The 19456-nt window shown below is 44.6% G+C and overlaps 1 protein-coding gene and 1 pseudogene across 1 annotated transcript; one reads left to right on the top strand and one right to left on the bottom strand.

Annotated features, from left to right (window-relative positions):
* Window positions 1-3051: 3051 nt before the first annotated feature.
* LOC121575994 lies at window positions 3052-3944 on the bottom strand (annotated as a pseudogene).
* Window positions 3945-13503: 9559 nt separating this feature from the next.
* LOC121575492 (zinc finger protein 11-like) lies at window positions 13504-18018 on the top strand. The gene is made up of 3 exons (XM_041888614.2): window positions 13504-13567; window positions 14739-14957; window positions 15094-18018. The coding sequence occupies exons 2-3, from the start codon at window positions 14753-14755 to the stop codon at window positions 17523-17525; spliced, it is 2637 nt and encodes an 878-aa protein (XP_041744548.1). The 5' UTR covers window positions 13504-13567; window positions 14739-14752; the 3' UTR covers window positions 17526-18018.
* Window positions 18019-19456: the final 1438 nt, after the last annotated feature.

Here is a 19456-nt window from a genome sequence, read left to right as displayed (position 1 = left end):
TTATGGTGGTGGATCTTTGATATTATGTCACCAGCAGAGTCTGAGATAGAACTAAGAAAGTAGCTACATTTCTCTTTATTGGTTGAGGAAGTCTATTTCTCAATTGTCTGAATAGCAGCAAATCAGCTACAGAGTTATCCTCGCAAAGGTATTGAAAACAGAAGATCCAATCATTTTGACCACTATCTTTTTTAGATTTTATTTTATTATGTGTTAAACAGAATCGCTTTCTCTGAGCAATTGTAATAGTATAAAATATATGTTTTTATTTTTTTGTGTGCATATAATATAGCTCAGTATTTGTATTATTTATTTCATACAGTCTTTTATGCTCATCTTGATCAAGGTATCCAATAATTTTGGACCCCACTGTATCTCTCTTTTTACATGTAAACAAAACCTGTACAGTTGGAGAACAAGTATTTGATACACTGCCGATTTTGCAGGTTTTCCTACTTACAAAGCATGTAGAGGTCTGTTTTATCATAGGTACACTTCAACTGTGAGAGACGGAATCTAAAACAAAAATCCAGAAAATCACATTGTATGATTTTTAAGTAATTCATTTGCATTTTATTGCATGACATAAGTATTTGATCACCTACCAACCAGTAAGAATTCCGGCTCTCACAGACCTGTTAGTTTTTCTTTAAGAAGCCCTCATGTTCTCCACTCATTACCAGTATTAACTGCACCTGTTTGAACTCGTTACCTGTATAAAAGACACCTGTCCACACACTCAATCAAACAGACTCCAACCTCTCCACAATGGCCAAGACCAGAGAGCTGTGTAATGACATCAGGGATAAAATTGTAGACCTGCACAAGGCTGGGATGGGCTACAGGACAATAGGCAAGCAGCTTGGTGAGAAGGCAACAACTGTTGGCGCAATTATTAGAAAATAGAATAAGTTCAAGATGACGGTCAATCACCCTCGGTCTGGGGCTCCATGCAAGATCTCACCTCGTGGGGCATCAATGGTCATGAGGAAGGTGAGGGATCAGCCCAGAACTACACGGCAGGACCTGGTCAATGACCTGAAGAGAGCTGGGACGACAGTCTCAAAGAAAAACATTAGTAACACACTACGCCGTCATGGATTAAAATCCTGCAGCGTACGCAAGGTCCCCCTGCTCAAGCCAGCGCATGTCCAGGCCCGTCTGAAGTTTGCCAATGACCATCTGGATGATCCAGAGGAGGAATGGGAGAAGATCATGTGGTCTGATGAGACAAAAATAGAGCTTTTTGGTCTAAACTCCACTCGCCGTGTTTGGAGGAAGAAAAAGGATGAGTACAACCCCAAGAACACCATCCCAACCGTGAAGCATGGAGGTGGAAACATCATTCTTTTGGGATACTTTTCTGCAAAGGGGACAGGACGACTGCACCGTATTGAGGGGAGGATGGATGGGGCCATGTATCGCAAGATCTTGGCCAACAACCTCCTTCCCTCAGTAAGAGCATTGAAGATGGGTCGTGGCTGGGTCTTCCAGCATGACAACGACCCGAAACACACAGCCAGGCAACTAAGGAGTGGCTCCGTAAGAAGCATCTCAAGGTCCTGGAGTGGCCTAGCCAGTCTCCAGACCTGAACCCAATAGAAAATCTTTGGAGGGAGCTGAAAGTCCGCGTTGCCCAGCGACAGCCCCGAAACCTGAAGGATCTGGAGAAGGTCTGTATGGAGGAGTGGGCCAAAATCCCTGCTGCAGTGTGTGCAAACCTGGGCAAGACCTACAGGAAACATATGATCTTTGTAATTGCAAACAAAGGTTTCTGTACCAAATATTAAAGTTCTGCTTTTCTGATGTATCAAATACTTATGTCATGCAATAAAATGCAAATTAATTACTTAAAAATCATACAATGTGATTTTCTGGATTTTTGTTTTAGATTCCGTCTCTCACAGTTGAAGTGTACCTATGATAAAAATTACAGACCTCTACATGCTTTGTAAGTAGGAAAACCTGCAAAATCGGCAGTGTATCAAATAATTGTTCTCCCCACTGTACATATCCTTAGCAGAAAAATATCACATCTTAATTACTGATAGAGGTGCTCTGTAATTCAATTTAATTCTGAATAGAGTTAAAACACACAAACTCAGACTGTGTTTGAGCCTAGTTTACCCAGCCAAGGATAATCTTAAACCAATCAAGGACTTGCACTAATCCAAGATGACAATAACCTGCTGTTGTTATTGGTGCACTTCTCTGTGCCCAAGACCATTATGTCAGATTCTAACTGGTTAAGAGTGACTATATAGCCTAACCATTACAAAGTCAATAAAATACAACGTTGCCATCTTTCCAACAGCATTTTCATAGTGCTTCTGCTGTTACTACTAATTTTAGTAGCATCACACTGGAAGCTGGCTGGATCTCACCCCCCAAAATAGTGCCAGCATCGGTTTGTGGTGGTAAATAGACCGCTATGAAAAATATAGATGAAAACTCTCTTGGTAAATAGTATGGTCTGCAGTTTATCATGAGGTATTCTAACTCAGGTGAGCAAACCTTGAGACTTCCTTAACATTAGAGATAGTGCACCAGCTGTTCTTAACAAAGAGACACACACCTACCCCCTTAACCTTACCTGAAGCTGCCGTTCGGTCTTGACGATGCATAGAAAAACCAGCTAGATGTATATTATCCATGTCCTTGTTCAGCAACGACTCAAAGAAACATAGGATATTACAGTTCTTCAGGTCCCGTTGATAGGATAGTCTCGAACGGCGCTCGCCCAGTGATTGTACGTTCGCCAATAGGGTAGAGGCGGTTTATTTACTCGACATAGTCTTGTCAGGCAGCCCGCTCGTTTGCCTCTCTTGTGCCGTCTCTTCCTCTTTCGAGTCTCAGGGAATCGGGCCTGGTCCGGGATGAGCAGTACATCTGCAGCTGCCGACTCGCTGAAGTAGAAATCTTAATCCAAATTGAGGTTAGTGATCGCTGTTCTGATGTCCACAAGCTGTTTCCGGTCATATGAAATTATGGCGGAAAATATTATGTACAAAAAGTTGAGATCAGCTTACAAAAACGAAATAGCAGAATTGGTCAGAATCCCGTAACACGGCAGCTATCCATCTCTGCAGCGCCATCTTCAACAACATCTTGAACACCACTGTGCAGCCCATTAAAGCTAATTTAAGGGGTCTTTGACTGCATTTCAGCTAGAGCATCATATTCTCAGGCTTGGATGTGATCGGAGCTCGTACCTGGCAGGTCAACAGCCAAAGCCTGGTATCCGTTAGTGGCCAGCAAAGCCAGGGTGTCCAGTTCCACCCAGGTTTTGGAAGAGAAGGCTTGGCCATGGAGAAGGACCACTTGCAGCCTGTAAAGTAAAGACAACCAGGTGTTTAAGTAACTATTTTCCTCAGCCCTTTCTCACTACTGTAATGCCATTTGCAGAGGGTATCCACAGTTATTCAGTATCTACAGCGCATATGCATCAACACATCCTTTACGTCTTGAGCCTAAATCTTATGTACATGCCACAATTTGAACTTTTAAGCTTCCAGATAAGAGGTTGCTGGGCTATGTCTAGCCATGACACATGACTCCAAAGACAAGTCATTTAAAATTGTGGCATCTTTATATTGCCCAATAGGCTATGTCCTATGAGGAGAGATCAGACGTTTGGATGTCTAACAGTTTCCAAGCTAGTTTTTACTGCTGCTGGTGGTGACTTACCTCACCTGGGCAGTATCTGCCTACCAGCTCCATCGACAGGCAGAGCTTGCCTGAAGAAGAGTGGAGGGTCCCCAGGTAGCTGCCCCGTGTGGACGGACACATTGATGGCCGGAGGTGGAGGAGAGATGGCCACCAGGTCCATCCTCTGCTGCTGCCGTCAATTTGCTGCCCTGACAAATTGACGGCAGCAGCAGATACAACAGCACAGTGGCCAGCAACACCAACCCCAGCACAAGACAGTTACATAGAAAATTCATTTCAACCAAAGATGTTTGATCTGGAGAGTATAACAGAGAGTGGTGACTTAGTAAGAAGCAAACACATTTCCATAGGTAACTCTTACTAAAATATCCATTAAAGAGGAGAGTAGCTAAAGCATTGAACATAATTATGATAATGTCAGTGGCTAGTGCTGAACTGAATGGCAGCTAAAGATTGGACATGAAATGGCTCCAGTGTCAATACACCTATCCATGTGAAATTTACATCTTTGTACCATATTTAGCACAATATCAAAATGCACCACAGAACAAATTCTGTTTGGTGGTAATGCATGAAAGCTGGTGTGGGGTTCTATTTTCTCATAATTGGATCTGTATGTGATGAATAGCTTAGAAGGAATGCATTAATGATAAGCATAGGTTTGTACTATACTGATATAAATTGTTTCACATAACAGGCTGTGATTCATGTGAGGAACGTTAGGGGGTAGGACAGATAAGACTTGTATTTGTTACAGATACGAACACTGCCTCTTTGTTGTCTGTGAACCGTTGTCTGTGAACCGTCCTTGAACTAGGTACTCACAGTACAGTGGAATGGTGTCTTTTGGGTGCTAACTCCACAGGTTGTTATGATAAAAACGTATGCCTGGCAACAGTGTGCAACAGGTGGAGCGCCAAGAGGCTGGGACCAGCCGGTGCGCCAACGGATTGGCTGAGTAAGTCTAAACCACGCTCAGTCTCTACTCTGATTGGCCAGCAGAGAGTGGGAACTATCTCTGTCAGAGTATTTGAAGAAGAACTCAGAACAATGGATTAGTTCTCTGTCTGCACTGCATGGTATTTCAGTGAGCCCGTATATACGAACCTTCATACTTATCATACATACATTTTGCATATAATAAATTTAGCTTGGATTGAATATCTCTTGATTATGTTTGATTCTTATTCCAATACCAGATTTGAATTACGCAATTTCTAACACTGGTGTTGTGATAAGGTGGTGTTGAAGGAGTCAGGCGCAGGAGGGTAAATCACAGAAACAGGCTTTAATCCGAAAAATACAGGTTTACGTAGAAATGCATCAAACACACTCCAGGGCACAAAACAGGTGCACTGGAAAATACAAGGCACACGGGAAAAATACTCCCATCGATACCAAATACAAGAGCTCCACCGAGCTACTAACCTCCACAACAAACAATCACCCACAAGGACAAGGGGGCAGAGGGAACACTTATAAATGGACTAATTAGGTGAATAGAACCAGGTGTGTGTGATTGACAAGACAATTGATATGATGATTGGGTGACTCCGGTGACGACGAATGCCGAAGCCTGCCCGAACAAGGAGGAGAGGCAGCCTCGGCAGAAGTCGTGACAGTACCCCCCCCTTGACGCGCGGCTCCAGCAGCGCGCCGACCCCGGCCTCGGGGACGGCCAGGAGGACGTGGAGCAGGGCGAGCCAGATGGCGACGGTGGAAATCCCGTAACATGGAGGGATCGAGGATATCCCTCACCGGTACCCAGCACCGTTCCTCCGGACCGTACCCCTCACACTCCACGAGGTACTGAAGGCCCCCCACCCGACGCCTCGAATCCAGGATGGCACGGACAGAGTACGCCGGGGCCCCCTCGATGTCCAGAGGAGGTGGAGGAACCTCCTGCACCTCAGACTCCTGGAGTGGACCAACCACCACCGGCCTGAGGAGAGATACATGGAACGAGGGGTTAATACGGTAATCAGGGGGAAGTAACAACCTATACGTAACCTCGTTGATTCTCCTCAGGACTTTGAATGGCCCCACAAACCGCGGGCTCAGCTTCCGGCAGGGCAGGCGGAGGGGCAGATTCCGGGTTGAGAGCCAAACCCAATCCGAAGACCGGGGCCTCCCTGCGGTGACGGTCAGCATTGGCCTTCTGACGACGCACGGTGCGCTGGATGTGAACGTGGGCAGCGTCCCACGTCTCCTCCGCGCGCCGAAACCAATCATCCACCGCAGGAGCCTCGGTCTGGCTCTGGTGCCACGGTGCCAGAACCGGTTGGTAACCTAAAACACATTGGAATGGTGTTAGGTTAGTAGAGGAGTGGCAGAGAGAGTTCTGGGCATATTCTGCCCATGGCAAGAACACCGACCACTCCCCCGGCTGGTCCTGGCAGTAGGACCGCAGGAACCTCCCCACATCCTGATTTACTCGTTCCACCTGCCCATTTGACTCGATGTGGAACCCAGAGGTCAGGCTGGCTGAGACTCCCAGACATTCCATGAACGCCTTCCAAACCTTGGACGTGAACTGTGGACCTCGGTCGGACACTATATCCTCTGGCACCCCGTAGTGCCGGAAGACGTGAGTAAATAGGGCCTCCGCAGTCTGCAGGGCCGTGGGGAGACCGGGAAGAGGAAGGAGGCGGCAGGATGGTGGTGTTACCTTGGGAGAGGGGAAGATCAGTCAGAAAATCAATACTAAGATGAGACCATGGTCGTTGTGGAACTGGTAATGGTTGTAGCTTACCCGCTGGGAGGTGCCTAGGTGCCTTACTCTGGGCACACCGAGCAGGAGGAGACGTACACCCTCACGTCCTTAGCCAAGGTAGGCCACCAGTACTTTCCGCTCAAGCAGCGCACTGTACGGCCGATACCTGGGTGACCAGAGGAGGGTGACGTGTGTGCCCAGAAGATCAGACGATCACGGATAAGAGCAGGCACGTACCACAGCCCAGCTGGACACTGCGGTGGAGATGGATCTGTGCGTAATGCCTGCTCTATATCCGCGTCCATCGCCCATACTACCGGCGCCACAATGCGGGAGGCCGGGAGTATGGGGGTGTTGTCTCTGGGCCTCTCCTCTGTGTCATACAGCCGGGACAGTGCGTCTGCCTTCACGTTCTTCGTACCTGGAATGTATGACAATGTAAAATCAAACTGGGTGAAGAATAGGGCCCACCTGGCCTGGCGAGGATTCAGCCTCCTCGCTGCCTGGATGTACTCCAGGTTACGGTGGTCCGTCCAGACGAGGAAAGGGTGTTTCGCCCCTTCGAGCCAATGCCTCCACACGGTCAAGGCTCGGACAACAGCCAACAGCTCCCGATCACCAACGTCGTAGTTCTGCTCCGCCGGGCTGAGCTTCTTCGAGAAGAAGGCACAGGGGCGGAGCTTGGGTGGCGTACCCGAGCGTTGAGACAGGACAGCTCCTATCCCAACCTCAACGCATCCACCTCCACTACGAACGGTAGTGATGAATCGGGGTGGGCCAGTACTGGGGCTGAGGTGAACAGACCCCGTAGTTTGCTGAAGGCCAGGTCAGCCTCAGCAGACCAGCGGAGCCGGGACGGCCCACCCTTCAACAGGGAGGTAATGGGAGCTGCAACCTTGCTAAAGCCCCGGATAAACCTCCGATAGTAGTTGGCAAAGCCAAGGAAGCGCTGCACCTCCTTAACCGTGGTTGGAGTCGGCCAATTATGCACGGCTGAAATGCGATCTCCCTCCATCTCCACACCTGAGGTGGAAATGCGGTATCCAAGAAAGGAGACGGACTGCTGGAAAAACATACACTTCTCTGCCTTAGCATAAAGGTCATTTTCCAACAGTCGGGCCAGCACCGTGCGAACCAGGGACACATGCTCGGCGCGCGTAGCGGAATACACCAGGATGTCATCGATGTAGACCACTACACCGCGACCAAGCATGTCCCAAAACACCTCGTTCACAAAGGACTGGAAAACTGTGGGAGCATTCATCAAACCATAGATCATCACCAGGTATTCATAATGCCCCGTGGTTGTGCTGAATACTGTCTTCCACTCATCTCCCTCTCTGATACGCACCAGGTTGTACGCACTCCTGAGATCTAATTTGGTGAAGAAGCGCGCCCCATGCATTGATTCAATCAATGAAGGAATGAGGGGGAGAGGATAACTAAATCTTATCATCTCCCTGTTCAGTGGTCGATAATCAATGCACGGGCGCAGACCTCCGTCCTTCTTCTTCACAAAGAAGAAACTCGAGGAGGCGGGTGAAGTGGAGGGACGTATATACCCCTGGCGCAGGGACTCGGTGACATAGGTTTCCATAGCCACCGTTTCAGCCTGTGACAGGGGGTATATATGACTCCTGGGAGGTACAGCGTCTACCCAGAGGTTTATCGCGCAATCCCCCGCCCGATGAGGTGGTAATTTAGTCGCCTGCGTTTTAGAGAACGCTTGCGCCAAATCGAGGTATTCAGGGGGAATGCGCACGGTGGAGGTACTGTCTGGACTTTCCACCGTGGTTGCACCAATGGAAACACCTAGACACCTACCCTGACACTCTCGCGACCACCCCGTGAGAGCCCTCTGCGCCCATGAGAAGGTGGGGTTGTGGAGTGCTAGCCAAGGGATACCTAATACCACAGGGAAAGCAGGAGATTCAATAATTGAAAAAATAACATGCTCAAAATGAGTCTCCTTGGTGATCATGGTTGTGACTTCTGTAACAAACCCGGACCCTATTGGTCGACTAACGAGTGCTCTAATGGGGAGTGGAATGGATAGGGGAACCAATGTTATGCCTTGATGGCGTGCGAATGCCCTGTCCATAAAGTTCCCAGCTGCGCCTGAATCGACTAGCGCCTTACACTGGGGAACTACCATGAGATCGGGAAAGTGGATAGGTAGGGTACAGTGTGCAGCAGAGGGCTCTGAACAAGTGTGGGTGTTCGATACCTGGGGTGATGCGTGAGTGCCCTGCCTGCCGCCTCCCGGCCCAAAAGAACGTTGACTATGACGTGTGGTGTATTCGTGCCACCAGAGTGGCACTGTCGCTGTCCTCCTCCGCTCTCTCGGCCGGCGGCTCCACCCAGCTCCATCGGCTCGGGATCCGATTCGTCCGGGGTGGAAACGGGTAGATCCCTACTAGGACTTCCTCTGGCTGCCAGCAGGTTGTCCAAACGAATGGCCATGTCCACCAGTTTTTGAAGGACAACATGGTGTCTCGGCAGGCTAGCTCCCGTCGGACGTCCTCCCGCAGATGGCACCGGAAATGGTCGATCAGGGCCCGCTCGTTCATTACAGAACCATCCCCATGTTCATCTTCCTCAGTGTGTTTAAATAAAGTTCCTGTGTGTGTTAACTCTTGGGCTGCTTTATTCCCCTCTAACCGTGGGGGGTGTCAGTGGGTCACAACCCAGTAAAATACGTAGAGCTTTCTTTCAGTGTGTGTGAGAGACTGTGTGGATTACTTCAGATATTGTATATACAGTACCAGTCAAAAGTTTGGACACACCTACTCATTCCAGGGTTTTTCTTTATTTTTACTATTTTCTACATTGTAGAATAATAGTGAAGACATCAAACCTATGAAATAACACATATGGAATCATGTAGTAACCAAAAAAGTGTTAAACAAATATATTTTTTATTTGAGATTCTTCAAAGTAGCCAGCCCCTTTGCCTTGATGACAGCTTTGCACACTCTTGGCAGTCTCTCAACCAGCTTCATGAGGTAGTCACCTGGAATGCCTTTCAATTAACAGGTGTGCCTTCTTAAAAGTTAATTTGTGGAATTTCTTTCCTTCTTAATGCGTTTGAGCCAATCAGTTGTATTGTGACAAGGTAGGAGTGGTATACAGAAGATAGCCCTATTTGGTAAAAGACCAAGTCCATATTATGGCAAGAACAGCTCAAATAAGCAAAGAGAAACGACAGTTATTACTTTAAGACTTGAAGATCAGTTAATCCGGAAAATGTCAAGAACTTTTAAAGTTTCTTCAAGTGCAGTCGCAAAAACCATCAAGCGCTATGATGAAACTGGCTCTCATGAAGACCGCCACAGGAAAGGAAGACCCAGAGTTACCTCTCCTGCAGAGGATACGTTCATTAGATTTACCAGCCTCAGAAATTGTAGCCCAAATAAATGCTTCACAGAGTTCAAGTAACAGACACATCTCAACATCAACTGTTCAGAGGAGACTGCGTGAATCAGGCCTTCAAGGTCGAATTGCTGCAAAGAAACCACTACTAAAGGACACCAATAAGAAGAAGAGACTTGCTTGGGCCAAGAAACATGAGCAATGGACATTAGACCGGTGGAAATCTGTCCTTTGGTCTGATGAGTCCAAATTTGAGATTTTTGGTTCCAACTGCCATGTCTTTGTGAGATGCAGAGTAGGTGAACGGATGATCTCCACATGTGTGGTTCCCACAGTGAAGCATGGAGGAGGAGGTGTGATGGTGTGGGGGTGCTTTGCTGGTGACACTGTCTGTGATTTATTTAGAATTCAAGGCACACTTAGCCAGCATGGCTACCACAGCATTCTGCAGCGATACACCATCCCATCTGGTTTGCGCTTAGTGGGACTATCTTTTGTTTTTCAACAGGACAATGACCCAACACACCTCCAGGCTGTGTAAGGGCTATTTGACCAAGAAGGAGAGTGATGGAGTGTAGCATCAGATGAGCTGGCCTCCACAATCACCCCACCTCAACCCAATTGCAGAGTGAAGGAAAAGCAGCCAACAAGTGCTCAGCATATGTGATAACTCCTCCAAGACTGTTGGAAAAGCATTCCTCATGAAGCTGGTTGAGAGAATGCCAAGAGTGTGCAAAGCTGTCATCAAGGCAAAGGGTGGCTACTTTGAAGAATCTCAAATATAAAATATATTTTGATTTGTTTAACACTTATTTGGTTAATACATGATTCCATATGTGTTCTTTCATAGTTTTCATGTCTTCACTATTATTCTACAATGTAGAAAATAGTAAAAATAAAGAAAAACCCTGGAATGAGTAGGTGTGTCCAAAATTTTGACTGGTACTGTATATACAGTATATACCAAACAAGTATTACATTCTGATCATTTGAACATGTATGCACATGACTTGATTCATGAAATGTGTAATAAAATAAAATAATAAAGAAACAGTAACCCCATGCGTCCAAATTAAACTAAATATAGTACAATATCAAAAACTCACATTGTAGACAAACTCTTTGCCATTAGCCGATTTTATTAATTTCTTCAGATTTGTCCATCAGCAACCTCAGAGAACAATTAGCCAATAGCAAAGGAAATGTTACATTTCTGTTATGGACATGTATTATCTAGCTACTACCTAACGTTAGCTAGCTAGCGGGCATGCTATAAACCTTAATCAGATTATCACGACAAATGTAATTTGTCCGGTGACACAAATGTCATAACTAACATACAAGTATATGAAAATATACTGTACCTCATGAATAGTTGGGTAATCGCAGTTGTTATTAGCCCATGACAGTTGCGAATGGTTGCGGACTGAAGTCAGAGAGGAAGAGGCGAAGCCAGAGGTTTCAATGTCGGCAAAATCGGATCAAAATAAGCCAAATGCGTTTCCCTAAACTTGTCGCCTGCTTTCCCGCCTTTGGGACAACGACTCCCATTGTTAGGGTGGAGACATGAGCATCTCGTAATCATTTACATTTACATTTACGTCATTTAGCAGACGCTCTTATCCAGAGCGACTTACAGTTAGTGCATACATTATTCTTTTTATTTTCATACTGGCCCCCCGTGGGATATACAGATCTCTGGTGAAGTCCTCTGCTGTTTGGGTCTGTGCTATTTGGGATCCTTTTTATTTCCTTTTTTTTTCACCTTTATTTAACCAGGTAAGCCAGCTGAGAACAAGTTCTCATTTACAACTGCGACCTGGCCAAGATAAAGCAAAGCAGTGCGATAAAAACAACAACAACACAGAGTTACATATGGGATAAACAAAACGTACAGTCAAAAACACAATAGAAAATCTATACACAGTGTGTGCGAATGTAGTAAGTTATGGAGGTAAGGCAATAAATAGGCCATAGTACAAAATAATTACAATTTAGTATTGTTGGGATCTATTTTCTTATAACTAGATGTGATGCCTAGCTTAGAAAGAATACATGAATGATTAAACATAATAGGTTTGTGCTGTACTGATATAGATTGTTTAACATAGCAAGCTGTGATTAATGTGAGGAACCGTTAGGGGGTAGGCTGAGACAGACTTGTGATTCACACACACACTGCCTCTTTGTTAAACCGCTCAAGGACATGTGTTCTGCTACAAAGAAGAACAAACAATTTCTGAGGTTGCTGACTCGAGACAGGTTGTAAAGATAACAACTAATGCCCGGCAACAGTGAAGCGCCAAGGGGCTGGGACCAGCCTGTGCGCCATCGATAGGTTGGGTAAGTTTAAACCACACCCAGTCTCTACTCTGACAGGCCCAGCAGGGAGCGGGAACTATCTCTGTCAGAGTATTTAAAGAAGAACGTATAACAAAAGCTCAGTTCTCTGACTGCCCTGCATGGTTTTTCAGTGGGCCCGTATATACGAACATCATATTTACCATTCAAGTGTTTGCATTAATTATAATACTAGTCTATTTTAGAAGACGTGTATTGACCTCTTTTTGTTCCTATACCAGATTTGAATTGACGCAACTTAACAGTATTAACACTGGAGTGATAGATGTGCAAAAGATGATGTGCAAATAGAGATACTGGGGTGCAAATGAGCAAAATAAATAACAATATGGGGATGAGGTGGTTGGGTGGGCTAATTACAGATGGGCTGTGTACAGGTGCAGTGAACGGTAAGCTGCTCTGACAACTGATGCTTAAAGTTAGTGAGGGAGATAAGTCTCCAGCTTCAGAGATTTTTGCAGTTCGTTCCAGTCATTGGCAGCAGAGAACTGGAAGGAATGGCGGCCAAAGGAGGTGTTGGCTTTGGGGATGATCAGTGAGATATACCTGCTGGAGCGCAGACAACAGGTGGGTGTTGCTATGGTGACCAATGAGCTAAAATAAGGCAGGGATTTGCCTAGCAGAGATTTATAGATGACCTGGAGCCAGTGGGTTTGGCGACGAATGTGTAGTGAGGGCCAGCCAACAAGTGCGTACAGGTCACAATGGTGGGTAGTATATGGGGCTTTGGTGACAAAACGGATGGCACTGTGATAGACTATATCCAATTTGCTGAGTAGAGTGTTTGAGGCTATTTTGTAAATGACATCGCCGAAGTCAAGGATCGGTAGGATAGTCAGTTTTACGAGGGGATGTTTGGCAGCATGAGTGAAGGAGGCTTTGTTGCGAAATAGGAAGCCGATTCTAGATTTAACTTTGGATTGGAGATGCTTAATGTGAGTCTGGAAGTAGAGTTTACGGTCTAACCAGACACCTAGGTATTTGTAGTTGTCCACATATTCTAAGTCAGACCCGCCGAGAGTAGTGATTATTTTGCAGCGTTCGATTGAAGAGCATGCATTTAGTTTTACTAAATCCATGGGACGTCCCTAGCCCATTGAAGTTTACGTTTTAAATGGCACTGACCCTGCTGTTTGCAGAAGCAAATGTATAAAGTGTGTTTCACATAAATAATTCCGAAAAGGAACTATTATTCTGCGTTGTTTTCTTTCCAAGTCAATTAACGTACTTGTAAAAAAACTATTCCAAATTAATGTAACTGACTAACAGTTATCAAATAATTAGCTAATTATTAATAATGACATCTACAAGATCTAGTAATGATAACGTTATTTTATATCGATCAAATCTAGAAATTACACTGTTTCTATTCGAACACATTTGTGGGCTGCACAACAACATGGCGGGGTAGCCACTGCAGAAAGAGAACAGAGTGACTCGATGTTGATTTAGGTTTGTATCAGGTCAATTAATGAATTTATTAGCGATCGTGCGCTCTGGCTCTCTGCGGAAGTTTGGTATTTTAGTAGATGGTTACTCACCCTGAATGTAGTCTAGTTGAGGTGAAAAATGAATCAATGGTTCGTTTTTTTAACGCGAACATCCGCTAACTTTAGCCACAGCTAGTTAGCTAACAATCAAAATAACATTTAAGTTAAGTCAAACCAAATAATTGAGTTCGTTTGGCCATGATAGCATTTGAGATCTAGCCTGACAACACACACTCAATTATTCTGCTGCTCTGTCGTTCGCTAGCTAGCTACACTACGCCTCGATCACACCGACAGTGTTTTAGCGTTTTGGTATATCACAAGTACATTCATTTCCAATGGAACGCTGCGTTTGCCTTGCAGCATTGCGTTGCATAGGCAATTGCAGTGCGTTCTGTGTGGTGCATTCGTTGGATTTATCGAACATATGCATCAAATTGTATGCCTAGACGGCTTGACAGAAATGGTAGTAGAAGGTGAATGTTGGAACTTCTTGCACACATATCCAGATGATGCTGCGTACCATTTTGCACAAAACACTGTCGGTGTGATCGCAGCGTCACACTGTCATTGCGCAAAATGGTATGCAGCATCATCTGAATGTGTGTCAACAAAAGTTCAACATTCACCTTCTGCTTCCATTTCTGTCAAGCCGTCTACGCATACAATTTGATGCATACGTTCAATAAATACAACATATGCACCAACGTATCAAAACAAAATAACGCTGTTGGTATGATGGTGGCATTCAGCATCATTGCGTTTTGATACGCCAGAAGTACATTCATTTCCAATGGAACGTTGCATTGCAGAGGCAGTTGCTTTATGGTGCATACGTTGGATTGATCAAAAGTATGCTTGAAATTGTATGCGTAGACGGCTTTACAGAACAGTAGTAGATTATGAATGTTTAACTTTTGTTGCACACATATCCAGATGATGCTGCGTACCATTTTGCGCAATGACGCTGCAGGTGTTATCGAGGCGGGGGCGTGGCGTAGCGTTTGGCTGGAGCAAGGAGTCCGGATAGCCAGGCAATTTGAGATCCCCCGAACACTTGCATTATGCTTTATCTAACATCTTTAGAGAGAGAGTTGTTTGTATAATTATTTTGTGTGTGTGTGTGCGCTCAGGATAAGACGATACCATGGAGTCCATTGATTTGGAGAGGGAGGACCCTCCTAGCTCACTATCTGGATATGCCAATGGCGAGATCATGACCTTGGAGATCTCAGACGTCTCTCCAGACTTGCTTGTTCTCGAGGTAAAGGACAGCAACCTACCTGAAAGTATCCATGGCAGCCAGGACATGGAGATGGATGCTGACTTTCATGAGGATGATGATGGGCATGGTAAGAGAAGACAACAAGGGTATTGGGTTGTGGGTTAGGCTAACTTGCGATTAACTGGGTTATTAACTGTTATAGAAATACATGCAAAGTCAAAAGCATTTAAACGTTGTCCTTGTTGCCTTTGTCTTTTGTAAAGGTTTTGCAAATGTGGAACTCCAGTTCTTTCCCTGTGATGCCTGCGAAGCCTCCTTCACTAGCGAACCAGAGCTGGAGCAGCACTGGATAAGATCTCATTCAATATGTGATGTAGCAAGTGAGAGAGGAAGACCGAAGTCAATGGAAACAGAAGGTGTCTCCCCACTGCACACCTGCATGACTTGTGGGAAGGTGTTCAAATATCTAACTTCATTCCGAAAACATGAGGAAACTCATATCAAAGCCCTGTACACCTGCAAGACTTGTGGGAAGGAGTTTAAATACCTAACTTCATTTACAAAGCACCTGGACACTCACGTTGTACGAAGACCGAAAGGAAGAAGAAATGGAAAGTCAATCAAAGCAGCAGGCCTAAGTGTCAATAAGAAAATGAAAGGCCTTCACACCTGCAAGCACTGTGGTAAGGAGTTCAAATACGTAACTTCTTTCATGAAGCACGAGAAGACTCACAGGATCACGATAACCAAAAAAAGCAGAAAAAACCAGAGGAAACGTTCAACTTCCAAGATTATTATACGTCTTGAAGGCAATAGGAAAGATGCAACAGAAACTCATGTAAGGGCCAACAAGAAAAACAGGAAGAACAGCGAAGATACTAAGGATCAGAATGATCAGGATGCATGTATTTTAATATATTCTGCAGAGCAGCAAACACCTGACACTAAACGTTCTCCTCCATTTCCTTGTCTGGACTGTGGGAAGGTTTTTAAGTTTTTCAAATCCTACCAAAAACACCAGAAAAGACATGCTTGGGCACAGGGCAAAAGTGAAGGAGTGCCTCCTAAACAGAAGCACGGACCAGAAGTCAAAGAAAAGATTAGATGTCCGGTTTGTGGTAGAGCATTCAACAAGCAAACAACTCGCACCAAGCACCAGAACATTTATCATCCGAAAAATAACTCTCAGAAAAACACAAACGCTTTAACGTGCTGTGAATGTGACCGCCATTTTGAAAAGGCAGATAATTTCCAAAAGCATAAGTGCTTCCACCTGCGTAAGCATGTAAAGACTTTCATAGAGGCAGGTAGGGTGAGCCAAGAGGGGGATGTTTTCTATTGTCAACTCTGTGTCCTACAGCTCACCAGTGGACTGGAGTTTGAGAATCATGCCAGGGACATACACCCGGACCAATACCGCAAAATCCTAAAAGCGGTTGGCAATATCATTAAAGACACCTTGAAAGGCTTGCAGACACGACGGGTTGACAATCAGTCAACAAGTCAGGAGGAACCTGAAATAGACTTAAACAGTGTAGGAGAGACGGAGGAAGATGGATTGAGACAATTCATTTGCAAGGATTGTGGGGAATATTTTATATATCGTGTTTCATTTACTTTTTGTGCGAAATGTTTAAAGGATCGCAAAGACCGTAGGAAAGCCTCCAAGCTGTACCACTGCGAGGAATGTGGCCAACACTTTGGCCGAAAGGATCACCTGAAGCGCCACAGCTATTCTCATTCTGGAAGTTCCTTTGTCTGTTCTGATTGTGGCGTTAAATTCAGGGATCCAGGAGAGTTGCGTACACATGAAAAGACTCATCAGGTGAGAAACCAGGCTTGCCAGCTGTGTGAGAAGCGGTTTGAACAGGAAGAGGAACTGATGTTGCATCATGAAGTTGCTCATCCAGGACCAGGCGGTTATACATGCCACCAGTGCGGCAAGTCCTTTAGTACAGTGAAAAATCTGGGAAAACACAGAATGATCCATTCGGATAAAACTCCCCATGTTTGTTCAAATTGCGGTATGAAGTTCAAGAGGCGAGAGCACCTGAGACGGCACGAGAGCCTGCACACCAACGAGAAACCTCACCTTTGTCATTGTTGTGGGGATACATTCGGGCGGAAGGAGGACCTGAACACCCACCTCGGTAAAATGCACATCGTATCAAGACATTTTCTTTGTAAAGCTTGTGGGACAACGTTCAAGGACCGTAACTCTCTCAGGAGACATAGGTATCACACTCACACTAAGGCTGGCAAGGTGTTCCAATGTGAGGAATGTGGTCTAAGTTTCGGCCGGGCGGATCATCTGAAGCGCCACCAGCACACACATTCTACTGAAAGGCCCTTCTCATGCTCAATGTGTTACAAAGTATTCCACCGGGCAGACAACCTCAAGAAGCATGAGCGAAATCACAGATACAAGTGGTTGGAATATCTGAACACTCACCGCCACAAAACGCCCAAGCAGGAGAGCAGAGTTTCTGAGCGCTCCAAGTGGAAACTCCGCCGGTCTGAAGCATCTGCCCTACTAAAGCTTATCCAGAGCCATTCCAAGCAGCAACATCATACCTGCTACGTTTGTAAAAAGACTTTCAGAGGACTTTACTATCTAAAGAGGCACCGTCTACTAAACTGGTGTGGACAAAGGAATAAAATGATGGATTCATTCCGGTATGGAACTGTTAAATAACCCACTTTTGGGTTGATAACCTGACAGATTTAGAAGTGAAACATAATTTCATTTTGTAGAACTTGTTGGTGTGTATTTGTATATAGTGAGCTGTAGAGCTGGGACGATAAACTGAAAATGATCGACATTGACCATACCGATCGCTTATCGCAGGCATTTTGCTGATATCGTTCATTACGATAAGTAGCCTATACTAGAGAAATGTGACGTTTGAAATTAAATAAGTTTGCTAATATGGGTGATTGTTAATGGGACAATTGATGGCTACAACCATCAAACTGGTAGTACTAGATGATCCTTCAAGAAAATGTGGTGCACATTAATGTTAGAAACTTCTCGTGCGATTTATCGTTATTGCGTCAATTCAGGCAATTTATCGTGATATGGATTTTTGTCCATATCGGCCAGCTCTAGTGAGTTATGGCTTGCTGTATCTTGTATTGTCATGCATTTTCACAATGAACATTATAAAATCAAAATATTTATTTTGTTATCTTGTTTCCTGTATCAAATGCCCACTGAATAATTAAAAAAGAATATGTATAGGTCTTATGAAGGTGGGGGGGTATATCTCCAAATATCCTTCAACATACTGGTATTGTTATTGTAGCAGTTAGGAAGCTTGCATGCATACTTTGCAGTACTTACTCTTTTGTATTACTTTGGAAGTGAACAATGAAACACATGTCGATAACACACACACAAAAAAGATGGTGTAATAAAGAGATCACTATCCTTTTTGTTCCAAAGTGTCCACATGGTAGAGATTACAGAGCATCGTTGTGGCCCAGATGTGTATATTAAGGAAAGATTAGACTAGGATGGTATTGTGTTCATCCCTCACCATCCACACATCTGGCATGTCACAATATCTTTGTTTTTCCCCTCTTAAAAAACTGGTACAAGAAGGGCACTGAAAACAGCTACAAAAAGTAAGAATTCATATTTTCCTATGAATAAACACATTTGATATTCTGGGAATTAAGATCCTGTGAAATGCCATAAGATTTTATATGGCTTTAATTACAATATATTGCCACAATGACATATGTTTGTTTTTTGTTTGATTTAAAAAACAGTAATAGCAGTCTTGCAAGTGTTCATATACTGAACAAAAATATAAATGCAACAATTTCAAAGATTTTACTGAGTTACTGTTCATAAAAGGAAATCAATCAATTGAAATAAATAAATTAGGCCCTAATCTATGGATTTCCCATGGGTGGGTCTGGGAGGGCATAGGCCCACCCACTTAACATCTGTGGCATTGTGTTGTGTGACAAAACTACACATTTTAAAGTGGCCTTTTATTGTCCCCAGCACAAGGTGCACCTGTGTAATGATCATGCTTATTAATCAGCTTCTTGATATGCCACACCCGTCAGCTGGATGGATAATCTTGGCAAAGAAGAAACGCTCACTAACAGGGATGTAAACAAATTTGTGACAAACAAGCTTTTTGTGCGTATGGAACATTTCGGGGATTTTTTTATTTAGAGCTCATGAAACATAGGACCAACACGTTGCGTTTATATTTTTGTTCAGTGTATAATCTATTGATTCATGGAATTCACATCTTGTCCACACATTCCCTTTAATATTCCAATTGTACACACAATGGTATTACACATGCCAAAACATTAGGATGCTGTTGAATGAATGAACAGCAGTGCCCTTCCTCCTGGGGGATTCGGAACTGGAAGATTGGGGGGTCCCTAAAGAAACAGAGGCTCAGTCTGGTTTTAGTTATAAAACAAGGCTTTCTCTGTACTCTCAGCCCAATAATATTGCTTTTGGAAAAAATTGGAGGGAGAAAAAAAGCCAAAAGGCACAGAGGGGTAGGTGACTCAGGAGAGCAAGGAACAGCTACCAAGTTGCAAAGGCCCTCACGTGATAACATTAGACACAATGTTGTAGTTGTTTTTATGATG

This window comes from Coregonus clupeaformis, chromosome 10 (genome assembly GCF_020615455.1).
Source record: "Coregonus clupeaformis isolate EN_2021a chromosome 10, ASM2061545v1, whole genome shotgun sequence".
NCBI lineage: Eukaryota > Metazoa > Chordata > Actinopteri > Salmoniformes > Salmonidae > Coregonus > Coregonus clupeaformis.
The sequence above is the reverse complement of the archived record's forward strand: the minus strand, read 5'-3'. Positions and strand labels throughout refer to the sequence as shown.

Coding starts and splice junctions, on each gene's coding strand:
- LOC121575492 (XM_041888614.2), top strand. CDS start 14,753: ATGGAGTCCATTGATTTGGAGAGGGAGGACCCTCCTAGCTCACTATCT. Junction 14,958..15,093: donor TGAGGATGATGATGGGCATG/GTAAGAGAAGAC, acceptor TCTTTTGTAAAG/GTTTTGCAAATGTGGAACTC.